This window comes from Ovis canadensis, chromosome 21 (assembly GCF_042477335.2).
Source record: "Ovis canadensis isolate MfBH-ARS-UI-01 breed Bighorn chromosome 21, ARS-UI_OviCan_v2, whole genome shotgun sequence".
Lineage (NCBI taxonomy): Eukaryota > Metazoa > Chordata > Mammalia > Artiodactyla > Bovidae > Ovis > Ovis canadensis.
In genome coordinates, this window is record NC_091265.1 from 56,573,063 (window position 1) to 56,600,631 (window position 27,569).

The window sequence follows — 27,569 nt, forward strand, 5'->3', positions numbered from 1 at the left end:
TGCTGGCCGCCTGGAGTGACCTCTCTTCCCTGCAGGCTGGGTGGGGTGGGTCTCAGTGGCAGAGTGGCGGGAGGGATCCCCCTGAGGTCGGCTGTCACCACTGTCAATGCCCTGGTCCAGGACCACCCTCAGAGTCTCAGTGAGAGACCAGAAAACCCCTGAAGCCCCATTTGAATGGGGGTAGCTCCTTGTTGGGCCCTGCCTGTGTCAGACATGTGCCAGGGGATCTGTCTGACCACTTTAGGGCCCTTTCTTCCCCCTGAGGGGTCTGAGACCCAGAGAGGGTAAGGAAACTGCCCAAGACCAGAGAGGATGGGGAACCAGCCAGGTCTGACAGTGCCTGCCCTTCCCCCAACCCTGACTGCTGGAAGCCAAGGGTAGGGGGTGGCCAGTTGGTGGAGCACTGGAATGCAGGGGCCACTGGAAGTCTGCTGAGGGCTTCCCTGTGAAAGTGTCTAGTCACTCAGTCATGTCTGACTCTGTGATGCCATGGACTGTAGCCTGCCAGGCTCCCCTGTCCATGGGATTCTCCAGGCAAGTGGGTAGCCATTCCCTTCTCCAGAGGATCTTCCTGACCCAGGGATTGAACCCGGGTCTCCCACGTTGCAGGCAAGTTCTTTACTGTCTGAGCCACCAGGGAAGCCCGTCTTGGCAGCACTCAGACTGGAACTCAGGGTCTACCATCATGGAGACCTCCTAGCCCACCCTCCCTAGGGAGAGTGCAAAAGACCTGGTCAGGCCCAGGAACCCCCTTCCAGCCTGGCCCCAGGCCAGTGAGGCCTGAGGAGCGGCTACAAGGCCAGGGTGGGCAGGCGGCCTGGCCTCCTGCCAGCCCGGTGCCCAGGTCTGCCCCCTCCACACAGCAGATGGCGCTGTTCCTCCAGCCAGTCCCGAGGGGACCTGCACCAGTGCCGCCCAGACACTGACCCAGCCAAGGTCTGACCAGACCTGGACCTTCCCCTCCCTACACTGCCCACCCTCCCAGCTCTGAGTGCAGACTGAGGGGCTGGGGAGGGTGACAGAGTGGTTCTGCCTTCCTCCAGGCCTCTTTGAACAGAGGAAACTGAGGCTGCATACAGGTGGAAACCTTCTCGAGGGTACTCAGGCCCAAGGGCAGATCTAGGACTAAAATCCAGGCCTTCCCAGCCCTGGACGGTGGCCTGCCTCCACTCTCGCCTAATGGTTTCCAGAGGTTCTTCACACCTTGTGGTCTCATTTGGTTTGTAAATTATCCTATCAGGGGAGCAGAAGCAGAAGCTGAGGATCAGAGAGGTTCTGTGGTCACTCACACAGCCAGAGTGTGGAACGGGGAGAGGCTCTCATGAGGAGCGATGGGGGAAGGACTGGAGCAGCGCCTTGCCTCCCAGACCCCACTTGGCCCCCCGGATGGCCTGTCCCTTCTCAGCTGGGAGGGAGGCGGGAGAGAGGTGACCCTGCTTGCTCGCGAGGGGCCCCTCGCTTGCTGACTCCCTGGGTTCACGCTCACCACCATTTGGGCCCTCCTCTCTTCCTCTGCAAAGTGGGCAGGTGCCAAGGGCTGTGTGAGTCCACAGGAGGCCCGGAGTCTTGCAGCTGCAGTAGGGAGGGTTCTGTCCACAGCGCTCCACCCTCCCCGGGCCAGCCTCCAGCCCGTTACTCATTAACCCTCACGTCCCTGCCTCCCTTTCCCCAGGGTTGCCTGCTGAGTGGCCACCTCTTCCTAACCCGACTGCCCCCTCAAGGGCCAGCGCTGGGCTCTGGGAACTGACCTGGAATCAGAGAAAGCCTCATTTATCAATCACCTCCCTGGTACTTTACCTACACCATAAGGTGGGAATAATGGGTTGACTCAGAGATGAAGGTACAGAGGACAGGCCTTGTAGAATGGCTGAGCCAGCCCCAGGGGCAGCTATGTCTGCCCGGCCAGCACAGAAATCTCGGTCCCTCACTCATGTGGCATGGTGAGGAGGGGGTACTGGCAGGGACTCCTCTCCACGGATGGGTTCCCTCAAGGTCCTGCTTACACAAGGCTCTTTGGGGCTCCCTCACCAGCCTCAACCTCCTTCATTATGGAGTTGGAGGGTGGCAGTCTTGACTCTTCGCTGAGCCCTGGAGTCAGGGACCTTTCAGCCACCCTACTCCCCCAGCAGAGAGACGAAGATCTCGGGGGATCACTGCTCCCTCGCTCAGTGGTTTAGTGGAGTCAGCAGGACGAGAACCCCCTGAGCGAGGCCAGCTCCCATGAGATGAACAGGAAGCCCCACCCCACCGCATGCATCCTCAAGGCCCAACAACCCAGCCTGAGGACTTGGGTGCTGGGGACAAAATTCACATAGCCCCATCCACCCACTGCCAGGGCAAGGCATCGCTCACGGATGGGGACCATCTTCTAACGGTAGACTTTTTGGGTACCACGTGGGATGTGGCAGGAAGACCTGTGGATGGGGGAGGCTTATAAAGAAGCTGATTTTCCAGGCGGTCCTGGCAACTCCTAAAATAAATTCATTTTAAAAAATCACTCGGCGTAGGCGGGTGTCTACTTTGTCCACGGGGCGGGCCTGACCCGGGTGGGGGAGGGGGCAGAGCAGAGAATAACAATTGTCTTAAGGGAGGCTGCAGAGGGGGAAAAACCTCTGGGGTGTATCAGCTGGAAAAGAATAGGCGTCTCAGTGTGGCCCTCTCCCTCCCTCAGTCGGGCCCCTGCGGGGGGGAGCGCCGGTCAGCACACACAGCTGGGGCCTCCAGCAAAATCCATTTCTATATATCTAAGAGCAACAGCTCCGAGAGCGGCCCCCGGGGGACAAAACCTCATTGTGAGGCGCCCGCCGGCCTGGGCACCCCCTCCCCCAGCCCCAGAACTGTCGTGGCATTGACCCTCCTCGGCGGGCCACCACGGGCCTGCTGACTGGGCCACATCTGGGGCTCAGGCCCCGGCTGTCCCCCCCACCCCCACCAAGGCTGGCCGCTGGGGAGGAGGAGGAGGGTGGCCTGGGTGGAAACCGCTTTGCAGGCTCTCACTGCCACCTCCACCTGGTAGCCCAGCTCGCCCCCCACGCCCCACTGTCCTCTGAGGGGCCACCGGTGGGCTGGCTAGACTGGCATCTTGATCTGCCAGTGAGTCCTCCCACCACCCCCTCCTTGGCCGCTGTTTCAGTTTTGTCATCTGTCAATCAGTCCCGAGGAAACAAAGCCTGAATAGTCACTGCAAGGACTGATGCTGAGGCCGAAGCTCCAATACAGTGGCCACCTGATGCAACGAACTGACTTCCTGGAAAAGCCCCGGATGTTGGGAAAGATAGAAGGCAGGAGAAGAAGGGGGTGACAGGGGGTGACATGGTTGGATGGCGTCATCGACTCAATGGACACGAGTTTGAGCAAGCTTCGGAAAATAGTGAAAGACAGGGAAGCCTGGTGTGCTGCAGTCCATGGGGTCCTAGAGAGTAGAGCACGACTTAGCGACTGAACAACAACAAGAGTCGGGTGGATTTTTTTCCAGCCCCCGTGCTGTGTCTGAGGACCCAGGGAGGCTGTGAGCGGAGCCACTCTGTAGTGAGATGATTCTGGGTCCAGGATTCCAGAATTCCCTGCTCCCGAAGTTTCAGAGTTCTAAGATTCTGCAGTTTGAAGATACTACCCTAGTCATTCATTCATCACATCTATTACTATTTTGAGCATCTATTGTGTGCCAAGTAGCATTCTTGGTGCTGAAGTTAGACCACTGACCAAGCCAGAAAATACCCTTGCCCTCACAGAGCTTTCATTCTTGACCAAGGAGAATGATAACAAAGAGTAGATACAAATCTTTTTTGTGGTGAGAAAGAAAGGCTAGGTAGGGGAAACTGGGCTTCCCAGGTGGTCCTAGTAGTAAAGAACCCGCCTGCCAGTGCAGGAGACTTTAAGAGATGAGGCTTCGATCCCTGGCTTGGGAAGATCCCCTGAAAGGGGGCATGGCAACTCACTCCAGTATTCTTGACTGGAGAATCCCATGGACAGAGGAACCTGTGGGCTACAGTCCGTGGAGTTGCAAAGAGTTGGACACAATTGAGCAACTTAGCACTTATGCACACAGGGGGAATTGCTTTCAATAGGATGGCCAATGAGGTGATGAATGAGCTGAGACTAACTACTCCGAAGGAACCAGCTCAGGGGAACCAATGTTGCAGACAGATGGAACAGCATGTGCCAAGGCCCTGCGGCAGGTGTGAGTCTGGCATGTTTGAGTGATGGCAAAGAGGAATTTTGGTGGCTGTGACTTAGCAATGGAGAGAAAAGTAGGAGATGAGGTCAGCGTTACAGGCAGGAGCAGGTCATACGTGGCCTTGGAAAACCAGGGCGGGAGTTTAGATATTGTTTTTGTTTTTTTAATTTTTATCAGAGTATGATTTACAATGTTGTGTTGGTTTCTGCTGTATACTTGTGTGTGTGTGCTAAGTCGATTTAGTCAGGTCTGACTCTTTGCGACCCTACAGACCCTAGCCCACCAGGACCCTCTCTCCATGGGATTCTCCAGGCAAGAATACTGGAGTGGGTTGCCATTTCCTCTTCCAGGGGATCTTCCCAACCCAGGGATCGAACCCGTGTCTCTTAAGTCTCCTGCGTTGACAGGCAGGCTCTTTATCACTAGCACCAACTAGGAAGTCTATCAGTTATACATCCACAAATATAACGCCATTTGCAGCTGCATGGATGGGCCTAGATATTGTTTTGAGTGCAAAGGGAAAGCCCAGGTTTTAGGAAAGAAGTGACATGATCTGATCTACGTTTTAAAAAGAGTGATTTGGGTAACTACCCTGGTGGTCCAGTGTTTAAGACTCTGTGTTTTCCAATGCAGGGGTACGGGGGTTGGGGGGTTCCATCCCTGGTTGGGGAACTAAGATCCCACATGCTGTGTGGCATGGCCAAAGAATAAACAAATAATAAAAACAGATAAATAAAAAGAGTGATAGGGAGGGTTACAGAGGAGATCAGTGGGGAGAGAGGCTGTGCTGTTTGGCAGGAAAGAAATGAGAGGCGCTCACAGAGATGGAGACAGAGAGAGAAGGCTGGTGGGTTCACGCGGGACCCTCCTGGATGATGGAAGGGGCAGTTTCCCAGGTCAGCCAGGACCTGGCTCTGACGTTGCCTTTGAACTTAATCACTTTGAAACCATTAGACCTGGACTGTTCAATACCGCAGCTACACATAGCTATTTAAATTTGAACTAATTAAAATTAACTAAAATTTTCAAGGGCTCGGCAGCCAGATGTGGCTGGCAGTGACCCTGATGGAAGACAGAGAGGGATTCCCCCATCACTGCAAGGTTCTACAGGACAGACTTCCTCAGACGATACCAAACTTCACTGAGCCTCAGTGTTCGCATCTGTAAAATCACATAGTAGTCTCTCTTTGGTAGGGTACCTGAGAGGACGAACTCGGAGATAATCCCCGTAGAGCACTCAGGGTGGGCCTGGCCCCTAACGAATATTTGAGAAATGCGAGTTATGGCTGAGATGGGCAGTGGGTCAGCAGAGGAAACGGGGGCTATCCCTGAGGTTTGGTTCTGAACATCTGAGATTGAGAAGCCTGCTGTCTTCTCTTACCCCAGAGGCAGGCGAGGACTGCGGGGGTCCTGGCCTCCCGCAGCACAGGGGTCTGGGGGCGCAGCGACCCCCCCAACTCGATTAGGAGCGCCCCCCGCGCCGAGCGCCCCCAGAAGGAGCCGCGCGCATCCTGCCCGGCGCGGGGCTGCGGCGGGCCGGCAGGGGGCGCGGCGCGCGGCCGGCGGGCGGGGCGCGTGCGGGGCGGGCAGGGGCCGGGCCAGGGCCGCGCTGGGGGCGAGCGCGGCGGCGGGCCGGGCGGGACGGCAGCGGGAGCCGAGCCGGGACTGTCGCGCTGGCCGCGCCGGCGATGCCGCGCCCCCGGGCCGGGCTGTAGCGGGGCCGGGGCGGAGTGCGCGCCGGGCAGGCCGGACATGGAGGTGGTGGACGAGACGGAGGCGCTGCAGCGCTTCTTCGAAGGTGAGGGACCGCGCGGGGCCGGCGGGGACGGCGACCCTCTCGAGCTGGGAGCCCCCAACCCGGTCTGCCTGGGGACTGGGACCTCTGACTGTGCTTTCGCCACGCCGGGACCCCGCCAGAACGCCTGCTCCGGGCGGGGGCCCTCCTCCGTCTCCTGCAGGTTAATACCCACCTCTGCTGAACTTGGGTTCCCCCTCCCTGATCTGCCTCCTCCCCACACACACAACTTCCTTGGAGCTGCGTCCCGTCCCTACTCAGCCCTCCTTCACGCCTTCCAGGACCCGCAGTCCCCTCTAAATTCTGACACTTCCCCGACCCCGGGGACCGTCTCTGTGCTTCGCTGGAACCCCCTCTAGGCTGGGGTCCCCAGCACGCCTTCTGGAGGTCTTCCATGCCTCTTAGGCTGGCACCCCATGGTGCCTCCCAGAGACTGGGACCCCCACCCCTCCCCAAGGACCCAGACGCCCTGCTGTGCCTTTCAGATTGGCACCCTGCCTCTGCTGCCCCCTGACTCCTAGGAGCTGGGACCTGCCCCACGGTGCTTCCAGGAGCCTAGGACCCCCATCAAGATGGGGAGACCCCCTTCAGGACCGTCACCCACCTTCTCCAAGGCCGCCTCCTCCCCCACGGCCGAACTTCCCCTGGAAGCAGCTACCCCTCCCTTACTAGGGGCTGGGGTACCCCTCCCCGACATTCCTCTGTGGGCAGGATTCCACCCCCTCCACCTCCAATGTTCTCCTTGGGCTGGAACCTTCTTGAAGTTGGCATCACCACCCCCCCTCCCGCTGCCCCTGCCGCGTTAGCCACCTCCGCCCTCTGAGACCTCTCGCTGCCTCCTGCCAACCCCCCGAGGGTCCTCTGGGCTGTGCCTCACACCTGTCCTTGGAGCTCTGCCCCCTCAGACGGTGTCCCTGTCCCAAGAGTGACCTCTTCTCCTCACCTTGACCCTACAGGACCCTTGCTAGGGCTGGGATCTACACACACCCTAGCGTTTTCTTCTGCCCTCTCCCTGCTCCTGAGCAGTGGTTTTGGGGGCACGGCACCTTCATCTCGCCAACTCCGCTCCCCTTTTCCTGAGTAGCCTCCGCCCCTCCTCCAAGCTGTCCCCCTCCTGGGTGCTGAGTTCAGGAGGGAAGGGACAACGTGGGGGAGGGGGACAGGCGCAGGCTGACACCCCCCGGCTTCTCAGACCCTTGCTGGAACATCTAGCCAGACCTTCTGGGTGCTTTCGTGTCCCTCTCCACCCACCTCGGTAGCCCACCCTCTGCCCCTACCTGCTCCCCAGTCCCTGAGCCCATACCCTGCACCTCAGGGTTTTCAGAATGCAAAACTCGATGATCCAGAACCTTCCATCAGTGTGAACCTAACCCTGGCGAGTTGCGGGTGGCCCACAGGGCACACAGGGCAGGGAATTAGGGCCCAGGTTTCAAGCCCAGCGCCCAGATCCCTTTGGGGTCCTGTGAGGAAGCAAGGAAGGCCTTTCTTTGACTCAGTTTCTCCCTGTGACTTCCGGGGTGTGAGGGTCAGAGCTTTTGTCCACTCTGCTTGCTGCCCCCCAGCCAGAAGTCACAGACAGGGAGAAAGCTTGCTAAATAACACAGGTAAGGGCATCCCCAAACCTCAGGCCTCCCCACTGCAGTTTTTGGGACGCCCCCAGCAGCCCCAGATCCAAGAAGTCAGGTTGGGACTAGGTTGAGTGGTTGATCCTGAGTGGATGGGCCATTTGAGGGTCCTGACGTTTCCCCATCAGTCCCAGGGGCTCTGGTCCTCCCCAGCTCCTGTTAATCCTTTAGGAGCCTTGAGGGGCTTTATGGAGACCCTGGGGAGGTAGGAAGGGGGCACTCGTCCTTGCTTGGGGGCTACTCTTTTGGGGGTGCCCTGAGCGTGCCAGACGTCCCGATGACTCACAAGCCAGACCCCCTTGCTTCCTGCAGATATCCCCGCACCTCCTCCCCCAGGACCCTGGGCCCAGGCAGAGGGGTGGGCCTGGCTGGCCCAGGCTCCCTGTCTCCGGAGCCAAACTTTCCCTCCTGGCTGTGGGTGGGGGGTGGGGGTGGGGGCTGACGCCACAGCTCAGCCATGCGGCTGGCCTGGCTGGCCTGGCGGGGAGGCTGTGCTGCTCCCTCCAGAGAGATAAGAGGAGACTCAAGAATGTCTGTGGAGGGAGCCAGGGGCTGGAAAAGTGCTCCCAGAGCCTGCGATGGGGGGAAGGTGGGGCAGGCGCTGAGGGCTGGGGTCTCCTGGGCAGCTTGGCGGGGGGAAGGCCTGGCCGGGAATCTGGTGGACAGTGACACATGGGAGACTCAGCGTGGGTGTTAGGGAACCCCTGGGGGTGGGGGGTGCTGGCGAGTGTGCTCATGAGTGGAAGTGTGGAAGCGTGGGCAGCGGTGCTGTTGTGTGCGTGGTGGATGTGTTGTTCCAGGGGGAGGGAAGAGACGCGGTGCGTATGTCCCTTGGGGCTAGGGGACGCCTGAGCTCTCATCCCGGGTCCTGCTTGGCTGTGGTCACCCCCCAGGACAGTGGGTACATAGGCGCAGGGTCTGTGCTTTCAGCTCTGGGCTTGGAGACGGGAGAGGGCTTGACTGAAGGGGGCAGGGCGTGCCCAGGCCCCTCATGTGGCAAGGCCCCCTCTCCAGGCACATCAGGCGTGTGTCCTGGGTCCTGCCCGCACAGAGTAGGGGGCCAGGCTGTACCCGGCCCCAGGGTGAGGGGCTGGAGGCTAAGGCGCTTTGAGCTTCAGGTGGGAGGCTGGGACAGGGCGGCCCCCTCGAGGCTGGTACAGCCGGGCCCCCGTGACCGCCTTGCTAATCCCCTAGAGGGAGGCTACGGCCGCCCAGACCCGCGGGCACAGGGCCTGCAGAGAGTGGACCCTCCGGGCACGATGCACTGGCTCCCAGCAGGTAACCGGGACACAGTGGCAGGTGTCCTCCTAATCACGTTGACTGGCTGGGGCCTGGGGCTCCCAGAGCTGGTCAGGGCCAGGGCCAGGGCCAGGCGGCATCGGAGGATCCCTATAGGGTCTTAGAGGTTGTGGGGTGGGCTCGGTCGCTGAGAGCTGTGTGGCCCTCTCTGGACCCCTTTTCCTCACCTGCAAGACAGGAGTGGGCAGCAGAGAAGGTCTCGATGCTGCCCTCGGCTCTGATGAGCCTTATCCTCCAGCCCTGGAGAAGAGGGATGTTTTAGAAGGCAGAGGGTGCTGGCCCCTGGCTTCAGGGACACATGGGGTGTGAGTGAACAGCGGCCAGCCCTCGGAAAGCCGGTGGGGATGGAGGAAGCGACTGAGCGGAGCTGGGCTGCCAGCATGTGCTGGAGAGGCCACCCAGAGGTTGGGGTGCCTCCCCTGGCCTCTAGAGCCCTGCTAGGATTGGAGGTGAGAGCTGGGTTTTCACTCCTTCCAGACCTGATGGGTAGCTTGGGCTGGTGACTTCCCTTCTCTGGCTTCATGTCCCCTACCTGTCTGGGGTAGGCAGGTAGGCTGGACCAGAGCAGGGGCTTCCAGTATGATTCTTTTTAGCCACCAAACAAAGGCAAGCTCCTGACCTCGCAACAGGACATATACACTGAACATGGCGGGGAGGGGGCGCTGGGCTCCTCACCAACCCCAGAACACCAGATCCTGGTTTTGACCCTTCCTCAGCTCTGGGATGGGGAAGGGGAAGGATGGCATGGCCCACTTTCCCCAGTCTGCCTGCAGAGGAGGCCCCTGCGGAGCCCACCTGACCACTCGGGAAGAGGATGCCCACCTTGGACGGGAGTCTGGGGCTGAGATGCGGTGTGTGACCAGGCACTGTGCCCGAGTCCACCTGTCTGCAGTATGCTCTGGGGAGTTGGTGGGTGGGGGAGACCACCAGACCCCTGATTCTCAAGGGGATGAGATGGGGTACCTCCTGGGTCCGCACAGAGCCCCTCTGGAGGACTGCTGTCCCAGCCCCACCTCCCTAGGTCCTGACTCCAGCTGGAGGGGAAGTGGTAGGTAGTAGGGGCAGTGGTGGGGCGGACGACTGACTCATCTCTCTGTTCCCAGCACCCAGTGTAGGGCCGAACAGGGTGGGAGGGGGCAGGAGATGGAAGCAACAATGACCGTGTGAACAGAGGCAGGGTCAGGGGCCTGGTTCAGCGCAGAGGAGTGGAGCAGGCTGCTTCCAGCCTGCCGACCCCAGGGCCTCTCCTGAGTCTGGGGGCCTGAGCAGAGGGGCTCTGGGGGTCTTAGGCAGAGCCAAGCAGGGTGTTGGGGGGAAAGATAGGCTGCTCTGGGCAGAATGGCCCCCTCCTGGGGACCTGGCCCCCGCTCTCTGACTCCTCGCAGGACTGGGGGCCCTGGCAGCAGAGGCCGCTGGGTAACTGCCCAGCGGGGGCTGCTGATTGGCTGCTGCCCTTGGACTTTGCCCGCTCGATAAGGATGGGGAGAAGAAATCATTAACTGCATTATTAACCGGGGCCGGCCCTGCCCTACCCAGGCTGCCTGCCCTTTTTCTCCCACCTTCTTCCTTTTCACCGAGCCCTCCTCTGGGCATCGGGTTCCCCCGCAGCCTGGGTGTGTGTATGGAGAGGCATCCTCTCCCATCTTGGCCTCCAGCCCCTGTTGCCAGGATGTTGGGCAGCCCCTTGAGCCCATGTGGGTCTCTGCATTCATTGAAGTGGGCTGTGGGTCTGTCCTTAGCCTTCTAGTCTTGTCCCTAAACCTCTTTGTGCCTCCACCTTCCCATCTGTAGAATGGCAACACAGCTGTAGGCGTCGTACCTGCCTCTCAGGGTTTCCTTGGGGATTAGATAAAGGGGCTCTGGGATGCTGCCTGGTGGGGTGCCTGCAGCCTGGACTGAGATTGCTCTCCCCTGGAAGGCTCACACCAGGTACTATGCTCCCCACTTTATTGGTCCGAGGGTAGGTTAGTACTCCCAGTGTCGGACTGGGCCTGTGGCTGGCGCTGTGTGTCTTGGGAAAGCCCCTCACCCTCTCTGGGCTGCTCGTTCCAGAGCTGAAGGGAAGCTGTCGCCTTGTTGAGCACCCTGTTCTCAGAGGCCGCTACATGGCCCTGCCTGGTCCTGATGCCACTCCTGGTTCCCGGTGCCTCCAGTGGGGCCTGCCCCACCTTCCAGCTCAGAGATGAGGAACTCTGGCTGGTGGCCTGGGGAAGGGACTTGACTATCCTTTGTCTTTGCCAGCCGCACCCAGGCCAGAGGTTTAGGCATGTGTTGTCTCTCGGGAGTCCTGGGGCCCTGTGAAGTGCGGCTGGGGTCCCCTCACTTCTGAGAGGGGGCTGCTGAGGCAGGAGGAGGAGGCGATGGGGCAGGCTCCCTCAGGGCAACTGTGGTGGCAGAGCTGGGTGGGATCCCGTCTCCTGACCTGCAGCCCGTCACAGCTGGGTGCCAGCTTGGAGTGGGGCGGGAGGGGGCCTCTCGTCTGTGTGCTGGGGGGCCTGACCATTCACGTGCGGCTGTGCTGGGTGACTGCTGTCCAGCCCCTGGACCTCTCTGGACCTCAGACTCCTCACTCAGATGGTCAGGGTTGTGTGATAGAAGCAGTGAGACCCCAAGACTGTTGAGGCTGGAGGAAGGAAGGAAGGGAAAACCCTGGGTCGAGGGGCAATTGGCTCCTAAGCAGCCCCTGGTCTGGACCACGGACAGTTGGCTTCAGGGCTTCCTGGCCTCTCCCTGCCTCCTTGCTCATAGGTGGGAAAGGTTTTCCTCCATCTGACCTAGATCCCTCCAGCCCCACTAATGCATAACCACAGCCTCTGTCTCTCTGAGGAACTTGGGGACCCACCCCCGCTCACTCTCCATCACCTCAGTCCCCCGTGCTCCCTTCTCCCCACCATGGTTCTTCTCCTGGGGTCTGTGGTCTTCGAGGGAGCAGGGAAGCCTCATCCCCTGCTTTGCTAACTTGGAGGGGGCTGCCTTAGGTGACGGAGTTGGACTGGCTCACACCGAGTTCACTCAGCTGGACTGGCTTCACCTGGAGCTGATGGGGAGGTGTGCTGGCCCGGGCCCACCGTGGGTCAGTGAGCACTGCGGGCATGCGTGCGTGCTCACTCAGTCGTGTCCGGCTGTTTACGATCCTATCGACTGTAGCCCGCCGGGCTCCTCTGTCCGTGGGATTTTCCTGGCACGGAGACTGGAGTGGGTTGCCATTTCCTCCTCCAGAGAATCTTCCCGACCCAGGGATTAAGCCCACATCACCGGAGTCTCCTTCACTGCAGGCAGATTTTTTACCTACTGAGCCACCAGGGAAGCACTGTGGGCAGGAGTGTACAAATGTGAGGTGTGTTAAGATGTGAACATGCCTCAGGGCCTTTGCACTGGCTCCCCGCTGCCTGGAATGCTCTTTCCAGTGGTCCGTGCGGCTCACCTCCTCCCTATCTTGGCTCTGTGAAGCCTTCCCTGCTATCCTGCTTCAAATCGCAGCTCCTCACTCTCCTAGCAACCCAGCCTGTCGCCCTGCTTTAGTGTCTCCGTAACATTTGTCCCCGTCTCAAATGCAGTGGGTTTTACCCATCTATCTTGTCACCTGACTCTGCATCCAGAATGTCGGCTCCATGTAGGCAGGAGGTTTTTTTTGTCTTTTTTTTTAAGGAAAGCACAATTTATATGTACACCCAACAAACCTGATACCGAAGAGGGGACGGGGACAGGCCGGGAGTGGCTGTGAAGAGACCGGGAGAGGGGCAGCCAGAAAGTGAAGGGGAGCCAAGAGGAAGTGGGGGGTTCCTTGTGCAAACTGTCACCCTCCCCAGGCCCTCCTGGGGAAGAGGGTGTGCACATGTGTCCCCAGCTTGCCCTTCGCTATTTTGCTCTGGTCCCAAAGGCAAGGTCGTCCCCTGACTAGGCCCCCTACCTGGCCACAAATGGGACAGGGCAGGAGGTTTTGTCTGTTTACTGCTTCATCTCTGGAGCCTACCATCATGACTGATACGTAGTAGAAGCTCAGTAAATAATCGTGTGAAGGTATGAGTGAGCACACTTGGAACATGCCGGTGTGTGCACACGCGTGTGTCAGTGTTCGGCGTGTGTGCCTCTGCATAGGTGTATGTTTGGATGTACACGATTGTGTGTGTGCCAGTGGATACATGCCTGGGAGTGTGCCCTTGTGTGCACACGTGCATGGGGGACATGCTGGTGTGTGAACACAAATGGGCCTGGGTGACCCTGGTAAGCCCACCCCGAGCTGCAGGGTGCCTATTTTACCTCTACGGCGAGGGGTCTTCCCCAGCCTGCCTGGCCTGGTCGCTGTGGGAGAAGTTGGGGGTCCCAGAGCAAAGTGGAAATCCCTAGGGACCAATGCGGGTTCCCTAAGAAGGGGCCACAGCTGCTGGGCCCAGCTCTGTTGAACCTGGCTTGGGAGCATCTTGGGGCTGAGCGTTCAGCCTTGTGTGGATCTGAGGACAGGATGGCAGCTGTGTGGGGACCCAAGGAGGACACAGCTATACCCCAGAGGGGGCTAAAGATTTCAGGTCCCCTGGAGTAGAAGGGTCTCTGCAAACAGGATGCAGGACTCGACTGCATTTTTGGCAAGAAGTTGAGAGGGAACAAAGACAACCGTGGATCAGATTTAAGGATCTGCTGGCAATGACTCCAGAGCCACATCCTTGTCATTCAGCCCCAGGCTAACTGGGGATTTGATGCTGAGATGCAGAGGGTCAAGCATTTGACCTGAAGGCAGTTTGGGTGAGAAGGCTCTGGTCAGAATCTGAAGCCTGAATTAGTTATCACGTATTAACCATAGGTCATATTAATAAAGATAGTCCAGACCAAGGGAGGTGAGAGCCCATATGCCCTGTCCCAGTGGGAACGAGTTTGGCACATGTTGATCAGCTCAGTCAATACTGGGAGATGAAACCACAGCACTGGGGGCCCTCTGTGACTGGGGTGGTTGCGGAAGGACTGCCGCGGCAGGCAGTCACTGAAGTCCTACCCACTGGAGCGGGGATGGCTACAGCCAAGTGCTGGAGGCTGCACTGTGCCACGGGTATGCCAGAATAACAACATGGCAGCAGCTGTGCCTGGGCAGGGAAGGAGACGGGAGCCCCAAGGTTGATGGAGATAGGATAGTTACCACTAACTGAGCCATGGCCTCCTGGGGTGAGGAGCTCTCCCACCATCTCATTGAAGACTCACGACCACCCCATGATGCAGGAATCTCCTGCGCTTGAGAGAGAAGGAAGCTAAGGCCAGAGAGGCCAGGCCACTTACTGAGGGTCACACAGCAATGAAGGAGGGGCCCACATTACCAACCAGGTCTCTGTGACCCCAGGGGTCCATTTAGGGCGTTGTGGGAGCGCCAAGGTGGGCAATCTCCTGACCATTGCTACCCTGGGCCAGTCCCCGTCTGGAGGCAGGATCCCTGGGGTGGACAGTCAACAGTGGGAGGACAGACCTGTGCCCTGATTGCCCCGGGTTCCGATCAGCTCATCCCGGACGGCATCCTTGGGCCCTGGCCTGCCCCGCCCACAGCCACGTGGCCGACGGGATTTCCGCCATGTTTGGGGCATGAATTGACAAGTGCCCCATTGACGGGTGGAGGGGAGGGTGTGGACAGGGCACAAGCCTCCCACTGTGCCGTGTCCCCACCCTCCCCCGTTCCTCGGGACAATGCCCGAGACTCAGCCAGCAGCCACAGCTGGTGGTGAGGGGACGTGAGCATGATGGGGGAGGAAGGGAAGGGTCCAGGGTGGAGGACCACCTGGGCCCCCACACGCCCTGAGCCCGCACCTGGCTTGTGTCCCCTGGGTTCCCCTTCTGCCCAGCTGGGTGGCCTTAGAGGGAGGAGGAGAGAGAAGGGCAGGGGGCTTCCTTCCCACAGCCCCGATCCCTGTCTCCCTGGGAAGGAGCAGTGTCTGGCTCCTGTTAAAAGCAGGTAATAAAGGGCCTAATTAATGAGGAGCAGCTGGGGTGCATAGCTCAGCAGGGCAGGGGCGGTGCCTGGAGGGGCCCTGTCTAGCCCTGGACCCTGACCGCAGCACAGCTGGGCGGAGGTCTCCAGACCCAGGCAGGCCTGGTCCCAGTGCTCCGCTTGCCACTCTGCTCATTCATCCCGCGAACATTTATTGTGTGCCTATGGTATGCTTAGATGCTAATGCCACACAGGGCAGATGGGGAGGACTCAGCCCAGCTGCTATACCTTCAAGGGAGTGGAAAGACATTTATCCTTTCTGAGCTGCAGTTTCCTCATCTGTGAAACAGGGAACAAGAAAACCACCTACCCCGTAGGATTGTTATAAGAATTATATATGTGTTATATACGGTCCAGTGCTCAAGACCCCATGCTTCCAAGGCAGGGGGCATGGGATAGATCCCTAGTCGAGGAACTAAGATCCCACATGCTGTGCAGCCGCCAAAAAAGCTGTATATTAAGTGTGTGACGTGGGGCTGGGCAGAATGACCGCTCGGTAATTGGCGGCTGTGGGTGGGCAGAGGATCAATTCTGCCCTTAGGGCGTGTGAGCAAAGAGCCTGATGAGAAAGTAGAGAGAAGGCTGCCACTCAAGGGATTGGGAGAGTCAGACATGGTCTCTGGGAGGAACTTACACTTAAGGCCAAACCTAACGAGTGATGAGGAATGGGAACAGCTTGAGGGACAGAGGATGAGATGTTTGGATGGCATCACCGACTCAGTGGACATGACTTTGAGTAAACTCCGGGAGTTGGTGATGGACAGGGAGGGTCGCAGAAAGTCGGACACAACTGAGCGACTGAACTGAACTGAACTGAGGGAACAGCACATGCCAAGGCCCCGAAGAGCAAGTGGGGCTTTTTGTCCCAAGAGGGAGTGAGGCTGGGGCTGGACCCTGGAGAGTTGTGGGGAGGGGCACTGGGGCAGGAACAGCCGTTGGGCAGGCAGGGGGCCCAGCTGCCAGGCCTTGCACGAGGGTTCTGGGTGTCCCGAGCAATGGGAAGTTGGAGGGTCTGGGGAGAGGCAGGGCAAGGACCTGACCTGGTGGTGCCACCTTCAGGCTGTAGGACCTTGGGCAGCCTCCACACCTCCCAGGGAGGTCTTGAGGATCAGCAGGTGACACTCTTAGCTTCCTGCCTGACAGGTGTCTGCTGCTGGCTCAGCAATTTCCAGGGTTCTTTTGGGAGTGGTGGGGAAGGGGGCACCCCCAAGAGTGTGCCCTGGGTGCCCTGCCTTTCTCCTGAGTTCCTGGGGGCCTCTGCTCCAGCCTCAGAGGTCCCAGGGCTGGAAAGTTTGGTTAGAGATCTCCAGTGTGGTTCACGGACAGACTGGGGGCATCTGCTTAGTGGCTCCCTTTAGGATGGGTGGTGTGGGGAGAGGGCCAGACAGGCCTCGACGACTCCCAGAGAAAGCGAATATTTGGGGTCAGGGTCCCTCAGGAGGCCCCTCAACCCCCAAACCTCATACTTCTCTCCCACCCGTCGGCCCACCCCCACCCTGCCCCAGTGGCTCACCCCTCCCGCCTGCATCCTCCCGTCCGCCCGGCCCCTGGCACCAGAGGGCCTCTCCTCCCCCCAACCACATCTGGTTCTCGTTAGGGTCTCCCAAGATGCCTCTGTCTGAGCCCCCCCACCACCAATCCCTGGGGTGGGGGGAGGTGGGCAGGAGGATTAGGGGTGATTAGGAGTGCTCCTAGCCAGGGGAGGAGGGGGAGGAGGGGAGGAGGGGTGGCCTGTTATAAATAGCAACACCATGACTCCATCACCCCATCATTCACTGTGGATTCCAAGTTCAGTCTCAAAAACCTGCAGCTTCAGCGGCCAAGGTGGGCGTGACGCTCCAGTACCTCCTCCTCCCCATTCCCTGTGCCATCCTGCCTCCCTCGGGACCATCCCCCATCCAGGGGGGTCGCCCAGGATGGCCAGGAAGCCAACCAAACCTTCCCTCTTGGAGTCAGGCCCATGCCCCTGGCCTCTCCTCGCCCTGTTGCCTTGGGCAAGAGACTTGGCTTCTCTGGACAAAGAGAATGAGGCTAATAACAAACACCAGGTCTTCAGGGGCGATTGGGAGGTAAACCCATTAAGGGCGCTGGGGCCTGGTGGGCACTCAGTGGGAGCCCCTGTCAATATCATCATCATCACATCATTGTCACCGTTACAGGTTGGGAGGATGAAGTGTCTCACTGCACGGGAAGGGCCTGTAGGTTGCCCTGCATAGAATAAACTCCTACGATTATTAATGTGTTAGGCTCTAAAAGTGCCTGGGGCACAGCAGGCGCTCAATAAATGGGACCTTCAGTTAACTGGGAAGGATGGAGTGGGGGCCGGAGTGTGACTGGAGTCCTAGGATCTCAGCCTGCAGCCTGGTCACTCCCAGCTTGAGAAGCTCCCCTTGCCCCGGGCAGCCACTGGCGATGCTTGGTGGATGTCCCTTGTTCCCGGCCGGGTGAGCCCAGGCAGGAGGGCCTGTCCCAGGCAGCGCGTGACTCCTAGGAGGGCTTAGCCACTCATTAATCACCTAAGCGGGGCTCAGCATTCTTGAAATGCCGGCCGGGGCCAGGGAGAGGCCTGAGTCGGGGGTTCCTGGGGACCCCAGGGCTCTGGGTGCTGGGGAGTGAGGACAGCCACTGTTTGCTGAGCACCCACTACGTGCCAGGCCCCTTATACACCTTAATTTTTTTCATCCTCAGACAACCCTGTAAAGTGTTAGCTGTTTGTGTCCCCATTTTACTGAGGAGCTTGAGGCTCAGAGAGGGTGAGTGACCTGTCCAAGGTCACACAGCACGCAGTAGGTGATCTAGGATTTATTACTGGACCTGAGGTCTGTTCTCAGGGTTCACCAGGAGAGGGAGCATGAGATGAGACCCCTGACTCATGGCCTAGGGGCCTGTGGGAGGGATGCCTCCTGCCTCAGTTGGGGCCAGCCAGCCCAGGCTAAGAGGGTGGGGGGGCCAGCCTCCATTATCGGGGTTGACGCATCTCCCACGTCAGCCCCCTTATCACCCCGCCCTCCAACTCTCCCTGCAAGGTGACCCTGGGAGGGTGGAGCAGGGGAGGGCAACTCCTCCCCTGCTGATGCCCGAGAGCACGGGGGCGCCTTTTCTGAGAGTCCCCCCACTTGGTGGGGCCAGGCCAGGCCAGGGGGAGGGCCCAGGGCCCCCGCTGTTCCCTGCTGAACCTCTCTGAGGCTGTTTCCTCCTCTGGGCTCAGCACCCTCGCCCTCATTATGAGGGTGGTAGGCACACGCACTGAGGGGGGGCTGGGTGCTCCTGACTCCGACCCCAACTCCCTCTCCACCTGCAGCTGGGCCCGGGGTGCAGGAGTCTCCCCGAACCCCATGCGCCACCCCCGCCCCCCCACCCAGGATGTGTGGTCCAGCCTGGCCAGGCCCGATGCTCCTGGCTGCCCGTAGCTGGGCTGTCTGGAACCGCCACCTGGAGGACAGGGCAGGACAGAGTCAGCGAGTCTGGGCCCAAGGCAGTGAGGGTGGTGGCACCTCATTTGCTGCTCACAGCACCCCGTAAGATGGGGACACGTTCACCCCATCTTATAGACAAGACGAAGGGACTTGCTCGTGTCACGCATCTGGGAGAGGGGATGGAGGGGCAGGAGCCGGTGGGTCCGTCCAGATGCAGACTGTGGGGCCCTCCCCTCTTGGAGGAGTCCAGGGGGCCTTGTGGGCTGGGGGCAGCAGCGTCCCTGCCTGCTGGAGGGGCGGCAGGTGGTGACTGTGAAGGGCTCTCCCTCCATGTGGACACAGGTTGGGGGGCAGTGGGTGCTGGGTCTCTGCCGTGGCTCATGGCCACTCCTCCCCACAGGCCACGACATCAACGGCGCCCTGGAGCCTTCCAACATAGACACGAGCATCCTGGAGGAGTACATCAGCAAGGAGGACGCCTCTGACCTGTGAGTGGCCCCGCCCCCAGCCCCACGGGCCTCACCTGGGAGGCATGACAACGTCCCGCCTCCAAAAGCTGCTCCTCCCCCTCCGCCAGCCTCCAAGCCCTCTGCGGGGTCCATGCTGCCCTGCGGGTGGGGCCCCGGGAGGGGCTGGGGGCCCCCGCTGGCGCTGAGCTTCCTCCCTTCTCCGCAGCTGCTTCCCTGACATCTCTGCTCCAGCCAGTGCGGCCTCCTACCCCCATGGGCAGCCAGCGATCCCCGGCTCCAGCGGGGTCCACCACCTGAGCCCCCCGGGGGGCGCGCCCTCCCCAGGGCGCCATGGGGCCCTCCCACCCCCGAGCTACAGCGCCCCGCTCAACTGCAACAACAACAACGGCATGGGTGTTGCTCCCAAGCCCTTCCTGGGGGGTTCTGGGCCCCCCATCAAGGCAGAGCCCAAGGCTCCCTATGCCCCAGGGTGAGTGAGGGCAGGGAGTGTGGCGGGCGGGTTAAGACGCAGGGGCCCCGGGCCAGGCAAGGCATGGGCACAGTGACAGTGGGCCTGGGGTCGAGGCTGGGCAGTGGGGGACGGGCTGCCCTGCAGGGAGCAAGGTGGTGGTGGTGGGCGAGGGGCTCCAGGACTAGGCCGAGGAGGCTTTGTGCTAAGGCAGTGGGCAGCTGAGGGTTCCGAGCAGGGGAGTGGGGACAAGCCAGCCTCCCCTTCCCAGATCCGCCCAGCCCACGTAGAGGCGGGGAGCATGGGTTTGCCAAGCCCTGCAGAGGTGCTCAGAGAAAGTTCTGGGTCCCCCTCAGGCTGAGGCAGGGGGCAGGGGACCCCGTCTCTGAGTGGAAGGATGGTGGGGTGCTGGGAGCACGACGCCCGTCAGACAGCCAGGCTCTGTCTCCAGCTCCACTATTCCCAGCCTTGTGGGATTGCAGGCGGATTCTTTACCAGCTGAGCCACCAGGAAAGCCCATTCTTCCGGGTACTGACCCTCAACCTCGGTTAGGGCCTCAGCAGCCCCAGCTGTAAGGGGAGCCCCAAATGCTTCCGCCCCATCATGTGACTGTGGGAATCGGGGAAGGAAACCCAGAGGAAGTACTGGGGGACAGTGGCCATGTCCTGGCTTATAGGGGGGAAGCCAGGCAAGGGTGAGCCATAGCGGCAGAAGGTAGCTGGCCGCTTCAGGCCAAGACGCTGTCCTAAAGCAGCAGACCCTGAAAGGCAGGGAGGGAAGAGAACTAACACCACCTAACAAGTGTCTGCTGAGTGCCCGCTGCTGTACCCCAGGCCTCTATGTGAGCTCATCAACTGCCCCAGTAGCCAGCTCCTGGGGGACCCCAAAACCAGCCAGCCTGTGCATAGAGCCCCGTCTCCCTCACAGCAGGATTCGGATGGCCCACTGAAGCCATTTCCCAGGGAGAGCCACACAGACACTCCATGGGCCCCGGGCGGCTCCCACCACCCGACCCCTGCCAGGCCCTGTTCTAGGTGGAAAACAAGGCAGGCCTGTCTCTCCTGCAGGGGGTCTAGCTGAGGAGGGAGTTAGTAATCAGTAAATCAGCAACTCGAGCGCTGTGAGGAGTTAGGAGGAAGAAGGCAAGGTCCTCTGGACTTGGCATATGAGTTTGCAGGGGCTAGAGAGAGAGAAGGGCCTTTACACAAGACCACTGTCGGGGCAGTGCAGGCAGCAGGCGGGGAGACAGACACGGAGCTGGAGAGGCCCCGGTCTGCCCACCAGGCCGCGAGGGCCACAGCAAGGACCGGGTCCCCGTCACTTTTTCCTGTCATCCTCACCCACGGGGCCTGGGGAAGCCGATGGCGGGCGGCTTGCCCAGAGGACCTTGGGGACCCTCAGTTAGCCCAGGGCCATGTCGGCAGTGACTGGGCTGCCTCAGGTGCTGCCTGGGCCTGATGGAGGGCAGTCTTCCCAGATGTGGGGGCCACGATGGCCAGAGAGCCAGCCCCCTGCCCGCCTTCCTCTCCGGGCGAGCGCAGGGTTCATGGAGGACGTGCTGACCTCTTAGAGTCGAGTTTGTTCTTGCTTGCCCAAACCACTGATAACACAAAACCTATGAGTGCAGGCCTGGCAGGCTGGCTCCCTGCCCAGCCCACACCTGCCCATGGCAGGGCAGCCCCTCCGGTGAGCCACTGACGTTTCCCAGGCCCAGCCCCCTAGGCCCCCTAGAGTTTCCAGGAAGTGGGGCTTCAGTGGGTGCAGGAAGAAAAGAGCTGGCCTGGCCCTTGGATCTGGGGAGGGAGTCCTTGAATCCCTGAACCAGGGACAGGCCCCTCTAGTGCCCTGTAGGTCTGAGGGGATGCGGGGTGGGAGCCCAAGGCCCCCCACCTGCAACTCAGCCCCATGCCCTGCCGGGCACCCCAAGGGGGCTGGTAAAGAGAAATGCCTGTAATGGGGCGGGGAAGAGACCTCAAGGCCTCCAGCCCCTGGGTCTCTGGGACCCTGCCCCGCAGAAGAGCTGCCCGACTGGGAGGCAGGGGTCCCGTGGCCCAGCCAACAGCCCTTCCCTCTTCTCCACAGCACCCTGCCAGACTCTCCCCCAGACTCGGGCTCCGAGGCCTACTCCCCCCAGCAGGTGAATGGTGAGTCCGGCGGGCACCGCCCTCCCCCTCTGGGGTTTGGGCAAGTGGTTGGGGCGGCCTTATCGGGAGGGAGGGAGCGAGCCGGGGGTGGGGGTGGGGGGCCAGCGGCCGCCCAACAGGCCCAGATTATCGCTGGTCAAATACTCCCTGGCGCTGGCTATTGTTTCCCCGTGGGCGGGTGGGGAGCCCGCCCGGCCTCTGAGCAAGTGTCCCTGCCGGTGATGCCACCCGCCTGCCCGCCTGCGCCATCATGGACGCACCCTTCGGCGGTGAGTGGATGGCTGGGGGAGGCAGCCTGGGTGCAGCTGGCTGGGCCCACCGCGCCTCGGGGTGTGCTCAGGGCTGCCGCGGCCCCCAGGTGGCCAAGAGCCGAAGGATGGCAGGCAGCCTTCTCCCCACGGCCCTGAGAGGGGTCAAGAGTTCTGTTTATCTTACCAGAAACATCTCTGGAATGCCTCCTGGGGAACAAAGGGAGCTGGGGCTTCCCCCCCTCATGCTGGGGGGCTGGCCCCTGGGAGCCTGGTAGAGGGGCTGCCGGAGGGAGGAGGGGCCCACCTCCCTGCTGTAGGACTGCACCGGGGGTCCCAGGAGACTCCTTCCTGAAGTCCAGAGGAGGAGCAGGCCTGCGAGGGGCTTGGGAGAGAGCCTTGGGATGTGGGTCCTCCCCAGGGAGCTGGGCCAGGCCCAGCCCGGGGAAGAAGAGGGCTTCGATGGGGTGAAAGGCTGCCGACCCCCTGGACAGGGTCTAGCCTCCCCGCCCAGGCTTGCAGTGGGATTGGGCTGCCCAGCCTCCTCCCACGTGGGATGGGTGGGAGGGCAGCCCCCAGGCTGGCTCAGGAGGGGGTGGGTATGAGGAGACCCTGCCCCAGGGAGAGCTGGTGCCTGGAAACCTAATGTCCACCCCCTGCCCCCTCTCTCCCACAGACCCCCATCTCCTGCGCACCATTACCCCCGAGACCCTGTGCCATGTCGGGGTGCCTTCCCGCCTGGAGCACCCGCCCCCACCTCCAGCCCACCTGCCAGGCCCCCCACCGCCCCCGCCGCCCCCACCGCACTACCCCGTCCTGCAGCGGGACCTGTACATGAAGGCCGAGCCTCCGATGCCCCCCTACGCCGCCATGGGGCAGGGGCTGGTGCCCACCGACCTCCACCATGGCCAGCAGTCCCAGATGCTCCACCAGCTGCTCCAGCAACACGGAGCTGAGTAAGAGCCGGGCAGCCTCCTCAGGGTGGGGAGATGGGCTGGTGGGGGCAGGGAGGGGATGCTTGCCCAGGTCACAGAGGTAGAAAGGGGCAGAGCCACAGCCTGAACCTGGGCCGGTGCTCTTACCCACACGGCAGTGACTTTCTAACCACACAGAGTCCGCAGTTTTCTGAGGAGGTTCTAGCTGTAGACCCAGAACTACTTCCGCTCTGACTCCAGCTGCAGAATTATCTTTTTATCAGTTTTGGACATTTGAGATTTCGGGAAAGATTTCATTCAAGGAAAGATTCCACTGGCAAAGCTTTTTGCAAACCAGAAGGGGAAGGGGTGCTGTGTAGCCCCCCCTGCAAATTGTCAGCCCCTGTTCCAGGAAACTCTCCCAGCCTTGGTGGTCCAAGCCCTCTGGCTTGTTTCTGGAGGCTGCTCTCCAAAGAGCCCTCACTATAACGGGTGATGCTGAGAATGACCCCACAGGGAAGGGACAGACTCACTCATTCCACCAACGATTCTGAGCACTTGGTGCACCAGGCCAGTTGCCTGGTGTGATGGGGACACACGGGCGAGTCAGGTGTGGCCCTGCCCTCCTGGATTCCACAGCCTGGGGAGCAGGGAGGAGGGACAGACACAGGATGATAGCACACCACAATGGGAGAGCACAGAGGTGGTAAAGACGCGGCTTCCTGCAGGAGGTGTCTGCTGGGCTGGGCGTATCCTGCTGGAACAGGGCAGAGAGGGGAGCGGGGGTACTGCCCAGTGGGACAGGTTGGGGGGGCACTGGTCCCCCCATGACGCACACCTGTATCCCCCAGGCTCCCCCCACACCCCGCCAAGAAGAGGAAGCACTCGGAATCGCCTCCCAACACCCTCAATGCTCAGATGCTGAACGGAATGATCAAACAGGAGCCTGGGACTGTGACGACCCTGCCCCCGCACCCAGCGCGAGCCCCTTCCCCACCCTGGCCTCCCCAGGGCCCGCTCTCACCCGGGCCTGGCTCCCTGCCCCTCAGCATCGCCCGGGTCCAGACACCCCCTTGGCATCCACCAGGTGCCCCCTCACCAGGTACACGGCTGGCCTGCTCAGGCTTTTGGGTTGGGGAGGTGGGGCCCGGGGCTCGGGGCCCATGGCCATTCCCTCTCTCCAGGTCTCCTGCAGGACAGTGATAGCCTCAGTGGCTCCTACCTGGACCCCAACTACCAGTCCATCAAGTGGCAACCGCATCAGCAGAACAAATGGGCGACACTGTACGACGCTAACTACAAGGAGCTGTGAGTGCTTCGTGCCCCTTCCCTCGGTAAAGAATCCGCCTGCCAACGCAGGAGACCCGGGTTCCATCCTTGGGTCGGGAAGATCCCCTGGAGAAGGAAATGACAATCCACTCTGGTATCCTTGCCTAGAAAATCCCATGGACAGAGGAGCCTGGCGGGCTACCAACCATGGGGGTCACAAAAGAGTCGGACACGACTTAGCGACTAAACCACCACCACCACCCATCCCTCCTGGTCATGCCATCTGGGCAACCCCAGCCCTGGCTTCAGGATCCTAGAGCAGGGCTGGAAGCACCCTCAGAACAAGACAGTCCCTTTTCACAGAAGAGCAGGCTCAGGGCAGAGCTAGGGCTGCCACTCAGGGCTCCTGAGTCCTGAGCCAGCCCGAGGCTTAAGAAGGTGGTGTCAGCCAGGGAGGGGCCAGTGGGGGCGAGTCTGGCAGCAGTGGGTGGAGAGGGGTGTTTTCTGGCTCCTCCTCCCCCTCCCCCCTCCTCCTGCATTCCAGGAAGGTAGCCGGAAGCTGAGTGTCAGGGAGGCCCTTCCAGCAAGCCCCCTCCCTGCAGGGGAGGGACCAGTGGGTGGGGGAGGACTGGTCAGAGGCTGCCCCAGCATTCCTAGCTCTGCTCCAGCACCCACCCATGCGGATTCAGCTTCCTGGGACCCGGCCAGGAGCACTCTGGGACCACTCCCCTCACTCCCACAGAAGGCCAGCGAGGGGTGAGAGCATGGCTCACCATCAGCTCACTTTGGACCTTGCTGGGACTGGGCAGGGTGTCTGGGACTTGCCTTCTCACAGCTAGTTCAGCATCCTGGAGTTGGGGGTCCCAGGCTTTGTGGGGTTGTTAGCGCAAAGCCCTCAGGGCTGGGGCAAGGAGCTGTCCAACTGATGTAGTGACTAAAGGATCCCTTGAGACCCTATCTAGGTGTCAGGGAGAGGTCTTTGTCCAGCCCTATGGCCTGGTGAGGACCCCCCCCATTCCTACAGCCATTCTTCTCAGGTCAGCCCTGCCACCCCAGATCCCAAGGCCAGGAAGTTGGCACCTGAGGTCCACCCCAGTGTGGTACGGGCACTTTCTGGGTGTTTCCTGGGTGGTCAGGCAGATGAGCGGAGCCCAGGGAGGGAGAAGCAGTGAGCCCTGCATCTTCCTGTAGATGTTAGCCAGGCCCAAAGGCCTCTCCAAGTTTAGAAACACTCTCCCTGCCCAGCTTCCTCCAGGCAGGCCTGGGCATCGGGGGCACTGCTTGTGCCTGGGGACCTGGGGGAAGGCGGGCCAACAGTCTCCCCGTGTCCTACCCCCTGGAGATCCCCCAAAGAGCCTAGACCAAGAACACCTTCCCAGCAACAGATTGGTAAACTGAGGCTGAGTCCAGGCTGCCCAGAGAGCCCCCTCCCCACCGGGTAGGAGTCAGGATGAAGATGTCTGGGGGCTTGAGCAAGCTGGTGGGCAGGGGCTGGGCCCGTGCAGAGCCGGCGCCTGGTTCCACCGTTTCCATGGCAACCAGCTGTCAGGCTCAGTGAGGCTCCACAGACGCATCCCCTCTCACCCTGTCTCCCTGGAGGGAGGGGGCCTTCGGGCAGCGTTCTGGGAGGAAGCCAAGTGTGGTGAGGGGCTGTCAGGCCCCCTCATCAGGAGCTCACTCCCATCCTAGGGTCTTGCCCAGCCTCCCCCATCACCGGGGCACAGTGGTCCCAGGCATATAAGGGAGGAATATTGGCCAAGGCATTGTCACACCAGAGCTCAGATCCTCCTGGGGGGCTCAGTTTCCATTTCTGAGAAGTGGGAGCAATCCTGAGAGAGGTTTGAGGGTGGGGGCACCAGGTAGGAAGTTGGCTTGGGGACATGGGCCACAGACAGGACAGGCGAGGCAGGCCTGGCTGGGGGCCCTCGGTCGAGTGTCCTCGCCTGCCCCCAGGCCCATGCTCACTTACCGCGTGGACGCCGACAAGGGCTTCAACTTTTCGGTGGGCGACGACGCCTTTGTGTGCCAGAAGAAGAACCACTTCCAGGTGACGGCGTACATCGGCATGCTGGGCGAGCCCAAGTACGTCAAGACGCCCGAAGGCCTCAAGCCCCTGGACTGCTTCTACCTGAAGCTGCACGGAGTGAAGGCAGGTCTGGGGCTCGGCAGTGAGGGTGGGCAGCAGGCCGGGGAGCTGGACGAGCCTGGGGCCAGGTGAGTGTGTCCTGAGGAGACTCCTGGGGGCTGAGTCCAGCCCCCGTCCCCCCTGAACCCCCATGCCCGCCCCTGAAGGGTCATGTCCCCAGCCCTCTGCTCAGTTCTGCTTCCTGTTTCCTTCTCTACCCTGTGACCCCAAGTCTGTGTGCCCAGCCAGGACCCCGCCCCTGACCCTGCTGTCAGCTGCCTCAGCATAGCGTCCCAAAATGAACTCCCTGCAAATTCGCCCTCCCCAGGCTCTCCTCTCCGGGAATGGGGCTCCGGGACCCTGGTTACCCAAGCCATGAATCTGGGACCTGCTTGCCCACCTCTCACCATGCACTAGGCCCCGCTCTCTCTCCTGGAACTTTCCACAACCTGGTCCCTTCCTCTCCTCCCCGCACCTCTGCCCAGACCAGGCCAGCCCCCTCCTTATCTGACCACCCACAGCCAGCCGGACTTCTGTTCCACCTGAGACACAGGTGGGCCCAACATTCCCCATTTAAGGCCTCCAGGACTCCGTCTCCCCCATCCACCCGAGCAAGGCCCTGACTGCTAGGCAGCAGAGGCTTTCGGGACCCCATCCTCACCCCGGCCCTGGTTTGCTGTGCCCAGTCACAGCCCCTGCCTCCCCCCAGGCGGCTCCTTCTCTGGGACGCCCTCTGAACCCCACTGCCTGCCTCCTCCCCTGGCTGACCGCTCCTTGACCTTCACCGTTCACTCTGCTGCCTCCTCTGGGACACCTGCCTTGAGGCCCGTTTTGACTTGAGGCCCCTCACTGTCCAGCACCTCCATGGTGGTGGTGGTTGATTTTGAGCCCATGAGCTCCCTGATGGCCTGGCTGCGTGTGTCTCCTTCCATGTCATGAGTGGGGCCTGGCATTGCCGTAGCTCAGCCTGTGCTCTGGAGGGCTTGAGAGGCCTGGGAGTGGGATGGGTTCTCGGGAGTGTGGTTTTGGGTGTGACTGGGTGTTTGTGGATAGGCTTCCCGGTGGCTCAGCAGTGAAGAATCTGCAGGGCAGGAGCCGCAGGAGACGTGGGTTCGATCCCTGGGTCAGGAAGATCCCCTGGAGAAGGGAATGGCTACCCACTTGCCTGGAGAATCCCATGGACAGAGTAGCCTGCTGGGCCACAGTCCTTGGGGTCGCAGAGCCAGACAGGGCTGAAGTGACTTAGCATGCACGCATCGGTGTCTGTGGAGGCTGATTTGGGATGTGTACTTGGAGATGAGTGAGTGGGTGTGAATTGGTGGCCAGCGAAGTTGCCTGTGTGTGTGTGCTCACGCGTGTGCACGTAGGTGGGAGAGTGGTGTGGGTGTGGGCTCATGGAGGGGCACGGCGGTGTAGGAGAAGGCACAGGAGTCTGTGGGCCAAGGGGAGGGTGGGCCTCAGTTTCCCCAGGAGCTCCCGCTGGGCTGGGCCTGGGCTGAGAGGCTGAGGAGGGCAGGACCAGGTGGGGAGACCCTAGGCCCTGAGGTGCCCTTGGCCTCTGCTCCTCCCCCAGCTGGAGGCCCTGAACCAGTCCATCAACATCGAGCAGTCGCAGTCGGACCGAAGCAAGCGGCCCTTCAACCCCGTCACGTGAGTGCCTGAGCCGCGGCTGGG

At 61.1% G+C, this 27,569-nt stretch overlaps 1 protein-coding gene across 6 annotated transcripts in view; it reads left to right on the forward strand.

Annotated features, from left to right (window-relative positions):
- Positions 1-5,816: 5,816 nt before the first annotated feature.
- MYRF (myelin regulatory factor) overlaps positions 5,817-27,569 on the forward strand; it is a 34,358-nt gene continuing 12,605 nt past the window's right edge. For 4 of the 6 annotated variants that reach the window (XM_069565932.1, XM_069565933.1, XM_069565935.1 and 1 more), the window contains exons 1-9: positions 5,817-5,975; positions 18,678-18,765; positions 18,953-19,216; positions 21,278-21,339; positions 22,264-22,543; positions 23,353-23,603; positions 23,686-23,809; positions 25,724-25,919; positions 27,469-27,545. In XM_069565932.1, coding sequence (XP_069422033.1) covers positions 5,930-5,975; positions 18,678-18,765; positions 18,953-19,216; positions 21,278-21,339; positions 22,264-22,543; positions 23,353-23,603; positions 23,686-23,809; positions 25,724-25,919; positions 27,469-27,545 — 1,388 coding nt within the window. In that variant the 5' untranslated portion in view covers positions 5,817-5,929. Of the gene's footprint in view, positions 5,976-18,677; positions 18,766-18,952; positions 19,217-21,277; positions 21,340-21,529; positions 21,609-22,263; positions 22,544-23,352; positions 23,604-23,685; positions 23,810-25,723; positions 25,920-27,468; positions 27,546-27,569 lie in introns of those variants that run through there. The other 2 variants (XM_069565937.1, XM_069565938.1) reach the window with 2 other exon arrangements.